The sequence below is a fragment of the Talpa occidentalis genome, unplaced genomic scaffold (assembly GCF_014898055.3).
Source record: "Talpa occidentalis isolate TD23 unplaced genomic scaffold, MPIMG_talOcc4v2.1 talOcc4.5, whole genome shotgun sequence".
Lineage (NCBI taxonomy): Eukaryota > Metazoa > Chordata > Mammalia > Eulipotyphla > Talpidae > Talpa > Talpa occidentalis.
In genome coordinates, this window is record NW_023604861.1 from 125,782,612 (window position 1) to 125,796,617 (window position 14,006).

The 14,006-nt window shown below is 48.0% G+C and overlaps 1 protein-coding gene across 2 annotated transcripts in view; it reads left to right on the forward strand.

The window, feature by feature from the left end:
• The first annotated feature begins 4,921 nt into the window (after window positions 1-4,921).
• Window positions 4,922-14,006, forward strand: part of OTOF (otoferlin) — a 77,604-nt gene continuing 68,519 nt past the window's right edge. For both annotated transcript variants that reach the window (XM_037528390.2, XM_037528388.2), the window contains exon 1: window positions 4,922-5,075. In XM_037528390.2, coding sequence (XP_037384287.1) covers window positions 4,997-5,075 — 79 coding nt within the window. In that variant the 5' untranslated portion in view covers window positions 4,922-4,996. The remainder of the gene's footprint in view (window positions 5,076-14,006) is intronic.

Sequence of the window (14,006 nt, forward strand, 5' to 3'; positions counted from 1 at the left end):
ACACTCCCGGCCGGGTCAGATGGCCGGGGTGGGGGGTAGGAGCGGGAGAATGGGGGAGTCTTTTGCAACCAGCCCAGGCCAGGTAGGTTCATAGTCATTTTCTTCTTCCCCGCCCCCCACCCCGTTTTTGGTTTTTTTTGGGGGGTTAGAACTGGAGTGGAGGCCAGAGGTGACGTGGGGGAGGTGCTGAGAGGGTTCACCAGAGACAGAGTGGGGGGCAGGAGACAGGTTGACTGAACACTGCTCAGGGGAGCAGCAGGACAGAGAGGTCTGCTAAGCCATAGCGATTTGAAAGAGAATTTTGGGGCCCTTAGCTTCGTCGTCACGGGTTTTAGTGGTAAGAAAGCAGGGGGCACAAGCCAGCAGAGCGGCGGCAGCTTGCGCCCCCTTCCCACCCGCTGACGCCGCCCTTTTACCCCCTCCCTCCTAGGCGCAGGTGTGCACGCTTGCGCATGCGCACACACCCACGCTCAGGTGCCCATACTCAGGCCCGCGTGCCCCACAGCCACGCGCCTGCTACGTGAACAAGATCAAGGCTGCAGGTGAAAGCAGGGGCCAGTGGCGTAAAAGCCTCACCAACTTCATTTACCCTTCTGGAAGGGTGGGCTGGGGGCGCCCTAAGTGTCCTGGCTGCTGCAGGACTTATGGTGACCCGCAGGGAACCCCTCGATTTGGAGGCCGCGCAGAGAGCAGCAGCCCCTTTGAGGCGCCACCTCCAGGCTGACAGCTGCTCTCCAGCTCCCCGAGGAACGTTGTTCTCAGTACTCTCTCTCCTCTTCCTGGGAGATTCCTTGTCACCTTGTCTCGCCCCTCAAACTACTCCATCAGCGTGGTTCATAAGAAGGAGGTCACCATGGAATATTACTCAGCAATCAAAAAAGATGAACTCATGCAATTTGCAGCAACATGGATGGCGCTGGAAGGGATCATGCTCAGCGAAATAAGCCAGAAAGAAAAAGAAAAATACCGGATGGTCTCACTCATAGCAGGAATCTAGAAAACCTAAATAAGGGACCAGGAAAATGAATAACTATAAGAAAGTGAAAATCAAAATCAACAAACAACTATGAACCAGAGACACTCTATGGGGGGTGGGGGGCAGGGAGGGGAGGGATTGGGGTCACAATAAGGGGGTTGCAATTGTATGGGGAATATAAAAATAAAATGTATTTTAAAAAAAAAAAGAAAGGGGCAAAAAGCATATAGTGGAAAAGTGTGTTTTACATTTACCCAAAGTTTGCAGCTTAGGTCTGTGGGCAAATCGCCAGGGTTGGCCTGTTGCCGGCCCAGAGGAGGTGTTTGTAGTAATGCCTCCCTCCTCTAACTAGTGTCCCCACATCCAGATTCCTCTGATGACACCCGCAAGGCTGCTCTGGGCTGTATGCAGGGCAGGGCAGGGCTTAGGTCTTTGGGGGGGCGGACAGGGAGCAGGGTGACTGCTTCCAGGTTTCCACCTCTTTGTGACTTGGCCATCCTGCCTTCTGGCTTCCCCACCCCTCACCCCATAGCATCCTGGTATCAGTAAGAACAGTAAGAAGGTGGAAAGGTTTCCCATGTCCCTTGCAGTCTGATTCTATGTGGTCAGAGTGAAGCAAAAATATATTATTGAGCAAATGAATGTAATAAAGAGTCCAGAAGAACTTCCAGCCCAGGTGCAATGAACACGCCAATGCAGGCATAATTAACCAGTTTGCTTACTTACAGCTCTTTCCCTTTCAAGATTCATGGCCAGGCCCTCAGCACTCTTATCTACAGGGTCGGGCAGCCGGCCAAGCTGGTCTTTCTCTCTCTCCAAGGCCATCCCCAAATGCCTGCATCTTGCCCCCCTTGCCTTGCCCCCCCCCCACCCCTTGTCTGGGGACTTTGCCGCAAATGGTTGTGCCTGCTGAAAAACGATGCTATCAATGCAACAGATATGGAGACAGTTGAATATTAAAGGAACCCTTGGTCTTTAAACGGGTGCTCAGACCTTATGGGGCTCCCCAGGTCTGGGACCTCATGCATGAGTACTAAAGCGTCCCCTGACCTCACCATTCCTGAAGTACCTCTTGTTCTTCCTCTGCCTGGGTAAAAGGCTAGAATTTATTTCTACAACAAGATGAGAGGTGTCATCTTCGCAGTTTGCATCTGTACATGGTGATGACCGGAAGCTGATAAACCAGAAACTAATGAGCTCCCGGGCTGCTGGTGCAGCCAGAATTCAAAAGTCTCTCCGACAACTAACACTGGAATGTGGGGAGCCACAGGCTACCAGAGACACAGGAGCAGGAACCCTGAGGCCTGGGGAGGAAGAGGAGCTGGACGTAACAGAGAGGCTGCAAAAGAGGTGAAAGGAATCCGCGCCCATCCTTCCAGAGGCAGCCACTTCCGTGTGCCCGAACTTGGGCAACTGAGAAAAGCCTGAGTAAAACTTATAAAAGAACATCCCCCAGTTCAGGGGTGCCTCACTCCAGGAAGGTGTCCCTAATGACCTCCCACCCTGTGTGTCTGTCCTGGTCCTTCTGTCTCCTCTGCTTGTACCCCACAGCGTATCACATTCACCCCCGAATCCCCAGCACCTGGCACTAGCGTTCAGCACACATTTGTTGAATAAATTATACATTATGAGTTACTGAAAGGGATGATAGGGGAGTAGAAATTAAAAAGCTGGGTCTGGGGCCTCCCTGGTGGCGCAAGAGGTTAAGCCTCAGCACTATGGAGCTATTGGCAGCCACTGCAGCATGAGTTAGCTGACCTGGGAGCTCCCTGGCCAGAGCGCTGACCCACATGGCGCAGCAGACCTCTCCTGTCTCCCCGCTGCTCCCCCCAGCAGTGTATTTCAGTACATCTGCCTGTTCTGCTCCCCACTCTGTCTCTGGGGAATCCTCTCACCCCACCCCAACGCCCCGCACCTCTGGCCCGCACCCAAGTTCTTGTATGCATCAATAAATCTTTAAAAAAAAAATCTGGGTCTGGTTGAGGCTTGGGATGGTCAGCAGGCTCAGCTGAGGGGTATTCTGTGTTGCCAGGTGGGGCTGCAACCATTTTATAGCTGTGGAAAGTGACATGAGCAAAGCTCAATACCCTGAGCAGCGGAAGTTCATGGGCTTTTCCCGAAAGATGCACAGGGCTATGGTGACCTCGTGAAGCCCAGGCCCTGCAGCAGAGAACTTCCAGGGCCTAGGGAGGAGGTGGACTTTTTTTTTTTGTATCAAGGTCACACTCAATGACTTGATGGACGGAACATGGTAATGAATTTAGTTTTTTTTTTTTTTAATGTGACATTAAACTTACCTGGTTTTTAAAAAACTTACACACCTGTATCTGATAAATACAATTTTTTAAAATATTTTTTAATTCAATATGACTAGATAAGAGTAAGGGAGGAGGAAGGAAAAAAGGGAGAAAGAACTAGAGAAAAATAGGGCAACATAGCAAAGGAAGCATCTAGAAGGAGGGGAGGAGGCCCGTATGACATCGTGTGGTCACTTGGACCATGGAATTCAAAGGGAGTAACCTCTTGTTAGCATCCTTTGAAAATTTAATTTGGAAAATTAATTTGGAAATTGAGTATTTCTCCTTTTGAACCTGTAGGCTATTCTAGATAGGTCACGAGCTCACCCTTTTATCTTGTCAGCCTTTCCCGGGCAGCCTTCCATCCACGGGCCGCAAGTCCATCCACAGGCTGCCAGTCAGGTCTCCAGGATGCCAAGGTGCCTGCTCCGAGCCTGGCGTGGGAGGAGCCCAGTGGCGCAGCCGGGTGAAACAGTGAGGGGGGCGGGCAGCAAAGACAAGAACCCTAACTGGCCACGGTGGGGGTGCAGAGGCGCCTCCGGGAAGCACTGGTGAAGGCAGGACTGGGGTCGGGCATTGCACACAAGCAAACAGCAAGGGCGAGGGGGCGCTAAAAACACTCCAAGTTTGAGAGTCTTGGCTCCCAGGGGCCCCTTCTCTCTGGGCCCCTCCTGGGGTATGTTGTTGGAAGAAAGGCCGCTGGTCCTTGGAAATTCCGCTGCAGACATCCCTTCTGCTACCCCTAGCGGAGGATCAGGGCAGAGAAGCTCCCCGCTTCTGCACACCCAGGCCCTGGGATGAGCTCGGTGAGTGCCTGGACCTTAAGCATCGGAGGCCTTCACAGTCCCCTCCAGTCAGGCTTAGCTGCTTCCCTCAAGCAGTGCCTCACCTTCCCAGATCCAGGGATCCCACAACAGGGTGCAGGACCCAGGCTCTTGCAGACACCGTCTCCCTGAGTGCTGGCTGGGGACGTGCACGGCCTTCTCACTTCCCAGGGACCGGCCAGCAGGGACAGCCCTGCTGTTGCCTAGTGGATGCCAATTTTCCAGCTGTGGGGCTCTGGGTGGGGATTTCTAGATGGCACAGTGTGACCCCCCCAGAGCAGCCAGACCCCCTGAGCTCATGGGTGCCAGCAACCCTGGTGGCCAACTTGATTGTGGCAGAGGCAGTTGTGGATCACCCCAAAACACCAATGCAACAGTCCAGCTTTTTTGCACACAGATGAAGTTCCTCCTCCCCCGCTGAGGGGGGGTGGCGCCCCCAGCCCCATACCCACCCTTCTAGGCTCATGCCCACTCCCATCTGCCCAGTCCTGGTGGCAGAATCCTGTTTGCCTACCAGGGTGCCTGCAGGCACCTGGCACCAGGAGCTGGGAGACACCTGAAGTTGGACAGGGCTTTTGTCTGGAAGCAGGCAGAGGCTGCTGAATAATGAATTCCGACTCTACTGCACCCCCTGCCAGGCTGCACGCTGGACGCACAGCGCACACACACATACACACGCACTGGGCTGACACTCGGAGGGGCGGGGGCTGGCAGGGCTGCGAGTCTCCGTGAGTGGCTGGAAGGAGCAGCTGCTTGGTTGCCTTGGTCTCTGTGGGCAGCATCGGAGGAGGCGTGCCCGGAGGAGGCAGCCTGCGCTAGGCAGAGCAGGGAGCGGTGTGTGAGCGGTGCTCCATCCGCCTCGCTGCTTCCACGCTGCTCCTGCAGCGCTCCACGCCAGCATGGCCCTGCTCGTCCACCTCAAGACAGTCTCGGAGCTGAGGGGCAGGGGTGATCGGATCGCCAAAGTGACTTTCCGAGGTAGGGATGCTCCTGCCTTAGGGGAACCCCAGCTCCGGGCTGGCTGGGATAGGGCAGGTGGGTGGGGAAAGTTCCAGCTTGGGTTGGGGTGATGAAGCTTTTCACATCTGCCCCTGGCTTGACTGGACATTGTGATTGCTGGAAAATAAGGGTCCCTGTGTTGTCATGAGTGCATGTGTGTGTCTCGCTGCACTCCCTGGTGGGGCCCTCTGCATGGGGGGGCTGGGAAGAGGCCGAAGGGAGGCCCCCAGCCCTGAATTCAGGTGGGGGAGCAGCCATGCAGAGCTTTTCTTGTCCCCCTCCTCTCGCTCTCCTTTCACCAAGTTGGTTTCCTTGGGCACAGAGTGGGGGTGGGGTTTTCAGTCTGGAATACCCAAGGGGGCTTCTAGAAACCAGGCAAGCCAGTACATCTCTGGGCCCCGGTGTGATGGGGATGCTACTGGCTCCCTGTAGCTCTATCCATGTGCAAGGATCCACGAGCCCCACTAGCCTCCTTTCTATTCATTCTCTTCCTAACTTCCTCCCCACTCATGCATCCAGTGACATTTCATATGATCCGTGTGCCAAGGCTGGGGGTTGAGCAGGACCCAGGCTCTGCCTAGAGGAGTCCACACTCAGGGGCAGGAGGACCAGTGGGCAGAAAATAGGACAGGAATGTGATGGATGAGGGGGGAACATGCAAGCTACAGAGGCAGCACTGTCACCCAGGCTAGTCAAGGAAGGCTTCCAGGAGGAGGTGACACCTCAGCTGAAACCCAGGGGACCAGCAGGAGGGAACAAGGTAGAGACAGAACAGCAGAGGAGACAGGATGCCCAAGGCTGGGAGATGAGCTAAAACTCAGGAACAAAAATGGGTGCGAGAGCTGATGTGGAAGTGACAGGCAGGGCCAAAGAGGCAAGGCTGGCCTTTACCCCATGCAGAGTAGGCCACCCCCAAAGGTCTTAAGTAGGGAAAGGCAGGGCTAGCCTTAGCTCTGCTTTTTAATCCACCTGCCTCTGCCTCTCTGCCTAGCACAGCCCTGGGCCAGGGCTGCCGTCTGGGCCAGGGGCATCTCTGGCAACATTTCTCCAAAGACCAGGCTACTCCTCACTAGACCTGACACTTCTTCCCAGAGAGGAATCCGAGGGTGGGTGGGGGTGCAAAGTAGGAAGGATCTGAGAGAGCCCCACCAGATTTAAGAGCAAAATGAGCCTCAGGGCCCAGGCTGGGCACACACCTGCAGGTGTGCCAGGAGGGAGAGGTGAGGCCTCAGGCGGCCTACTCCCTCCAGCAGCAGCCCCGGATGCCCACATCACCCCTCAGTGGGGCCAACTCTGGGCAGGAGGCCCTGAGTCATCCACACGGTGGCCTGTTGGGTTTATGGCCCCAACAGGCTGCTCATTGTTGAGCACACTGATATTTGTGGACAGGCTTGGGACACGGGGCTAAAGAAGACACAGCCCCTGCCCTGAAGGAGTGACAGACAGTCCTTTGGGTCAGACAGACACCAGAAGGCCTGGCCACCGGTCCCTGTAGTGCACGCAGGCCACAAGGCCTGGGTGCCTCTGCATCCCAGGAATGAGTTGCAGGACGGACAGGAAGGCGCAGTCCAGGCCGTAGCTCTGCACACCTTACCTGCTTCCTCTGCAGCACCTGGAGCTCCATGCGCCACCTGCAGGCTTGTGCTGAATTTAGAAAAAGCAAGTGCATCCTTTCACCTGTGGCCCTTGTCCCTGTGCTGGACAGACAGTGCATGGTGTTTCAGCTGCAGGTTGTGATGTTGTTTCTACTACGACAGGGAAGCTCCAGGCTGCAAGCGCAGTCCCGCTGCAGGCAGAGGAACCAAGGCTGACAGCGGGGAGATGTGCATGGCATTAGTGGACAGGCTGAGGCCCAGCGACCCCAGCTCATGAGACCTCACCCCGGCCCTGGCTGCTCCATCCTGAAAACCCCCTTTGTCCTCCGGGGCATGTGGGGTGAGCCCCGGTCTGTCTGCTGTCCACGCTTTTCTTTGAGCAGCCTGTCCCTGCAGCCTCCGCTGATCACACGGGGACTAGCCTCTTTGTGGCCTTGCCCTCTGGACGGAGCGGAGAGACCCATTTCAAGCTCTGCATCTGCGGCTGGTGGCCACAGGCAGAGCTCCTGGGGAGGGTGGTCAGGCAGCAGGAACAGGCACGTGGCAAGCAGGTTTCCAGAAAGTGTACTTTATAACAACCAGAGATGTCTCCGTCATTCAGCGCCACGGCCAACAGTTGACAACTACAGGCTCCCCCAAGACCAACACTAACAATTCAGAGAACTGGTCTATTCTAGAATGTTCCCCAATGTCTCCTGGCACACACAACCACAGGTGCCCAACCAAATGTGCTGTGGGGAGAAATAAGGAATTGGTGAAGGTAGGAGGGAGATGCTGGTCCCGAGTTTCTCTAATCCTTTGAAGTTCAATGTCAGGTGGGCTGAGGGAGCCCTAGGCCAGATGTACTTGGTGGTGGTGTTCTCAGGTAAACCAGATCAGCTGTTTGAAATACAACTTGACTTTCGGTGATAAGTCCCTTGGGTCACTTTGAAAAGAGGCCCATGTTGCTGTGGTAAAGAAAGTTCTAGATACAGGGTCAGAAGCCCTGGGTTCCACCACATACTTAACCTTACTGACCCTCAGTTTCCACATTTGTTAATGGGCATGTTGGTAACACCCATTGAAACCACAGGGAATTCCTGCCCTGCAGGAGGTAGGTCCACTGGCTCAGACAGAGATACCAGAGGCTTTGAGGACAGAGCATGGGCAGGACTGATATGTTGGTGAGGTGGCCACTCCAGTTGGGGCATGCAGGCCACAAGGCCAGGGTGCCTCCGCTTCCGAGGAACTTGTTGCAGACAACAGTCCCCATTTAGCTCACAGGCCTGAAGCCAGAACCGGGAGAGGGCTGTCTGGGAAGGAGCCACCTTGGCTGCTGTTCACAGGGAGGCAGTATTGGCTTAGGGTCTGTACTTCCCGGCGTAGATCACAGAGCTGCGGAACACAGAGCAGGAGGGGGCTTGGGGTTCCTCTAGTCCAACGTCTATCTGGTGCTCAGCTCCATTCAAACCTGGGGTCCTGCCAGGGTACAGGTGCAAGACAGCGAGAGGCAGAGAAGAACTCACCAGCTCTTGGTGATCTTACCACCCTGACTGATGACAGCAAAGCTACATCCCTCTCATTTACTCCCACCCCTGGGGTCAACCCGTGTCTTATTATCAGCCCTTTTAAATGGAAAGTCTTAAATATATACAAAAATAAGGAGAATAGTCCAGTGGCCCCCAAGTTCCCCCTATGCAGTATTGGCCAATCTTACTTCATTTGCACTCCATCCTGCTCCCACATCCCAAATTATTTGGCAGCAAATTCCAAACACCATATGTTTCATCTGTAAACATTAAGTACATCGCTAAAAATGACAAATACTAAAAAAAGCCCACATATATCACTCTTTAAAAAGTAACAACAATCCCGTAATACTATCAAATATCCAGTCAGTGATCAAATTTCTAACTGCCTCAGCAATGTCATAAATTTTTTTTCCAACTCATTTTATTTTTTTTTTTTTTTTTTTTTTAATATTAAATTTTATTTTTATATTCCCCCATACAATTGCAAACGCCCCATTCTGACCCCAATCCTTCCCCTCCCGCCCCCACCCCCCAAAAAGTGTCTCTGGTTCATAGTTTTTTTGTTGATTTTGATTTTCACTTTCTTATATTCATTTTCCTGGTCCCTTATTTGAGTTTTCTAGATTCCTGCTATGAGTGAGACCATCCGGTATTTTTCTTTTTCTTTTTGGCTTATTTCGCTGAGCATGATCCCTTCCAGTGCCATCCATGTTGCTGCAAATTGCATGTGTTTATCTTTTTTGAATGCTGAGTAATATTCCATGGTATATATGTACCACATCTTCTTGATCCAGTCATCTATTTTTGGGCATTTGGGTTGTTTCCAAAGCTTAGCTATTGTAAACAGTGCTGCTATAAACATAGGAGTGCAGGTGCTCTTTGGAATGGATGTTTCTGTGTCCTTTGGGTAAATACCTAGGAGTGGAATTGCTGGATCATATGGAAGCTCTATGTTTAGTAGGTCCAGAAATCTCCACACAGCTCTCCATAGTGGTTGGACCAGTTTGCACTCCACCAACAGTGCACAAGAGTTCCTTTTTCTCCACATCCTCGCCAACATTTGTTGTTGCTAGTTTTTTTAATATGTGCCATTCTCACTGGTGTGAGATGGTATCTCATGGTAGTTTTGATTTGCATTTCCCTGATTACAAGTGATGTTGAACATTTTTTCATATGTCTGTTGGCCATTTTCATTTCCTCTTCAGAGAAGTTTCTTTTTAGCTCTTCTGCCCATTTTTGACTGGATTATTTTCTTTGTTGTTGCTGAGTCTCATCAGCTCTTTGCAGATTTTTGTGATCAGTCCTTTATCATTAGTGTTGGGTGCAAAAATGTTCTCCCAGTTGGTGGGGTTTCTCTTTGTTTTTGTTATTGTCTCTTTTGCTGTGCAGAAGCTCTTTAATTTGATGTAGTCCCAGCTGTTTATCTTTCTCTTCACTATCACTGCTTTGGGTGATGTGTCTGTAAAGATGTCTTTGATGTGCAAATCCCGTAGTGTTTCGCCTATATTTCCTTCTATGTATTTTATGGTTTCAGGTCTTATGTCTAGTTCTTTAATCCATTTTGAGTTGATTTTTGTGTATGGTGTGAGGTAGTGGTCAAGCTTCATTCTTTTGCATGTAGCGACCCAGTTTTCCCAGCACCATTTATTGAACAAACTTTCTTTGCTCCAATGCATAGTCTTTGCTCCTTTGTCAAAGATTAGTTGACCATAAATCTGTGGGTTTATTTCTGGATTTTCTATTCGATTCCATTGGTCTGTATGTCTGTTCTTGTTCCAATACCATGCAGTTTTGATGATTATGGCTTTGTAGTATAGTTTGAAGTCTGGGAGTGTGATGCCTCCATTTCCTTCTTTTTTTTCAGTAGAGCTTTGGCTATTCGGGGTTTTTGGTGATTCCATATGAATTTCATCAATAATTGTTCTATTTCTTTGAAGAATGCCATTGAGATTTTGATTGGAATAGCATTGAATCTGTATATTGCTTTTGGTAGGATGGCCATTTTAATAATGTTTATTCTTCCAATCCATGAGCAGGGGATGTCTTTCCATTTCTTTGTGTCTTCTTCTATTTCTTTTAACAGTGTTTTATAGTTTTCTTTGTATAGGTCCTTTACCTCTTTTGTTAGATTTATTCCCAAATATTTGATTTTTTTTGTTTCGATAATAAAAGGGGTGGTTTTTTTGATTTCTTCTTCTTCAGATTTATTGTTTGTGTATAGGAAGGCCACTGACTTTTGCGTGTTGATTTTGTATCCTGCCACTTTACTGAATTGATTGATGAGTTGAATTAGTTTTTCTGTGGAGATTTTGGGGTTCTCTATGTATATTATCATATCATCTGCAAATAGTGATAGTTTGACTTCTTCTTTCCTATTTGGATTCCTTGGATGTCTTTCTCTTGTCTTATTGCTCTGGCTAGGACTTCCAGTATTATATTGAAAAGCAGTGGTGAGAGTGGACATCCTTGTCTTGTTCCAGATCTTAATGGAATTGCTTTCAGCTTTTCACCATTGAGAATGATACTGGCTGTTGGCTTGTCATAGATGGCCTTTATGATGTTGAGGTATGTTCCTTGTATCCCAAGAATTTCAAGGGCTTTTATCATGAATGGGTGTTGCACTTTGTCAAAAGCTTTCTCAGCATCTATTGATATTATCATATGGTTTTTATATTTCTTTTTGTTGATGTGTTGGATAACGTTGATTGATTTTCGGATGTTAAACCATCCTTGTGCCCCTGGAATGAATCCAACTTGGTCGTGGTGAATTATCTTATGGATACATTGTTGGATTCTGATAGCTAAAATTTTATTGAGGATTTTTGCATCAGTGTTCATTAGGGAGATTGGCCTATAGTTTTCCTTTTTTGTGTTGTCCTTATTCGGTTTTGGTATTAGTGTAATATTGGCTTCATAGAACGTGTTTGGTATTGTCCCTTCCTTCTCAATTTTTTGGAAGAGTTTGTGAAGGATAGGCACTAATTCGTCTCTGAATGTTTGGTAGAATTCATTTGTAAATCCATCAGGTCCTGGGCTTTTGTTTTTGGGGAGGTTTTTAATTACCATTTCAATTTCGCTGCTTGTAATTGGTCTGTTTAGGTGTTCTATTTCTTTTTTATCTAGCTTTGGGTGATTGTAGAGTTGTAGGAATTTGTCCATCTCCTCTAGATTGTTGAACTTGTTTCCATATAACTGTTCATAGTAGTTACTGATTATTCTTTTGATTTCTGCTGTGTCCGTTGTGATTTCTCCTCTTTCATTGATGATTCTGTGTATTTGTGCTTTCTCCCTTTTTTCCTTTGTGAGCCTGGCTAGGGGTTTGTCTATTTTATTTATTTTTTCAAAGAACCAGCTCTTGGTTTCATTGATCTTTTGGATTGTTTTTTTAGTTTCAATTTCATTTATTTCTGCTTTGGTTTTTATTATTTCTTTTCTTCTACTGGTTCTGGGGTTTTTTTGTTGTTCTTTTTCTAGATCTTTGAGCTTCGAGATTAGGTTGTTTCTTTGAGTTCTTTCTTGTTTTTTGATGTGAGCTTCTATTGCTATATATTTTCCTCTTATTACTGCTTTTGCTGCATCCCATACATTTAGGATATTGGTGTCCTCCTTGTCATTCAATTCAAAGAATTTTTTAATTTCTTCTTTGATCTCCTCGTTAGTCCAGTGGTCTTCCAGTAGTGTGGCTTTTAATCTCCATGAGGTAGGATAGTTCCTTGCCTTCTTTTTATGATTTATTTCTAGTTTGATGCCTTCGTGGTCAGAAAAGATGGTTGGTATGATTTCAATCTTGGTGTATCTGTTGATGTTTGTCTTGTGCCCCAGTATGTGATCGATCCTGGAGAATGATCCGTGTGCGCTTGAGAAAAATGTGTACTCCGTTTTTTTTGGGTTTAGTGTTCTATAGATGTCTGTTAAGCCCAAATGCTCTAGGTCCTTATTTAGAGCTTTAGTTTCTTTACTTATTTTTTGTCTTGTTGATCTATCCATTGTTGATAGTGGTGTGTTGAAGTCTCCCACTACATATGTGTTTTCTCTGATGTCTGTTTTCAGAGAGGACAACAGTTGTCTGATATATTTTGGTGCTCTTTCGTTTGGTGAGTATATGTTAATGAGTGTTATTTCTTCTTGAAGTATTGCCCCCTTAATCATAATGTAGTGACCATTGGGGTCTCTTTTATTTTTTTGAGTTTGAAGTCTGTTTTATCTGATATAAGTATAGCTGTTCCTGCTTTCTTTTTTGGCCCATTTGCTTGTAGGATTGTTTTCCATCCTTTGACTTTGAGCCTATTTTTATCTTTTGTAGCTAAATGTGTTTCCTGGAGACAGCAAAAGGTTGGGTTTTGTTTCTTAATCCAGGCTGCAACTCTGTGTCTTTTTATTGAAGAGTTTAGTCCATTTACATTTAGAGTTAATATTGATATGTTAGCATCTGTATTTGCCATTATGTTTGTCTTTCCTTTGATTTTATTTATTTATTCTTTTAATAACTTTTTTTTTTTTTGGTCTTCTTTCGTTGTTATTCGTCCCTCTGAGGTTCTGGCTTTAGGATTCCTTGTAGTATTTTTGGAGTGGGGGTTTAGTCGCAATGAAATTCCGGAGTTTCTCTTTGTCTGGGAAGGTCCATATTCTTTCTTCATGGAGGAAAGAGAGCTTTGCGGGATAGAGTATTCTTGGTTGGCATCTGTTTTCTTGGAGTCTGTTGACTATGTCCTCCACTCTCTCCTTGCCCGTAGTGTTTCTTCAGAGAAGTCTGATGTCAGCCTGATTGGTTTTCCTTTGAATGTTATCTGTTTCTTCCCTCTTGTCAGCTTCATTATTTTTTCCTTGTCCTGGATTCTTGGGAGCTTTACTATTATGTGTCTTGCTGTGTTTTCCTTTCGTCGTGGAAGTTTGGTGTTCTTCTTGCTTCTTGTATATCAATTTTCAGCTCCTTCTTCTCATTTGGGAAGTTCTCTTCAATTATATCCATGAATATTTTCTCTGTTCCTACATCTCTCTCCTCTCCTTCTGGAATTCCTATAACTCTTATATTTCCTTTCCTCATGGAGTCAGATAGTTCCCGAAGTCTTTCTTCATTCTTTTTCCTTCGTACTTCTCTTTCCTTTTCTGTTTTGGTTCTTTTTATTTCTGTGTCTTCAAGATTACTTATTCGTTCTTCCATTTCATCTATTCTGCTTTCATTGCTTTTCCCAGAGTTCTTTAGTTCCTCCATTAATTCTTTGATCTCCTGCATTTCTCTTACTTCCCTCTTTAGGGACTCAATTTCCTTCTTCTGATCTATCACTTTTTTAATCATGGCAATTTTAAATTCTCTTTCTGGAAGGCTCAGAAGTTCTTCCAAGTTGCTGTCGTTGCAATCTGGGGAGTGGTTTTCTTTTGTGGTGTGCTTCTTTCCTGAGGAGTTTTTAGGTTGCGTGTGGTTCTTCTACTCCCTACTGTCTGTTTTCTAATTTGTCGTATGCGTTGGGACACTGTGTTGCTCGGACTGACTGACATCTTGGGTGAACTTCTCCGCTCCCCTCTGGCTCTTCCAGGAGCCATCTCTGTCTTCTGGGGGAGCTTTCTGCTGGTTTTAGGCAGTTTTTACTGAAGAAATGTCCCTGTTCTCAAATGGCGAAGCGGGATGCAGTCCTGCGCCTCCGGTTTCAGGCACACTCTTCTGCGCACCCGGTCTGCCCCGGACGTGGGTGCCTGCTCCCTCTGTGGGCTCAGACTGCTGGTCGGAAGGGGCCTGGCGTGGAATAACTTCCCGGCTGGCCACTGGGTCCTCCAGAAACCTTCTGCCCTTTTCAAGCAGACTTAAG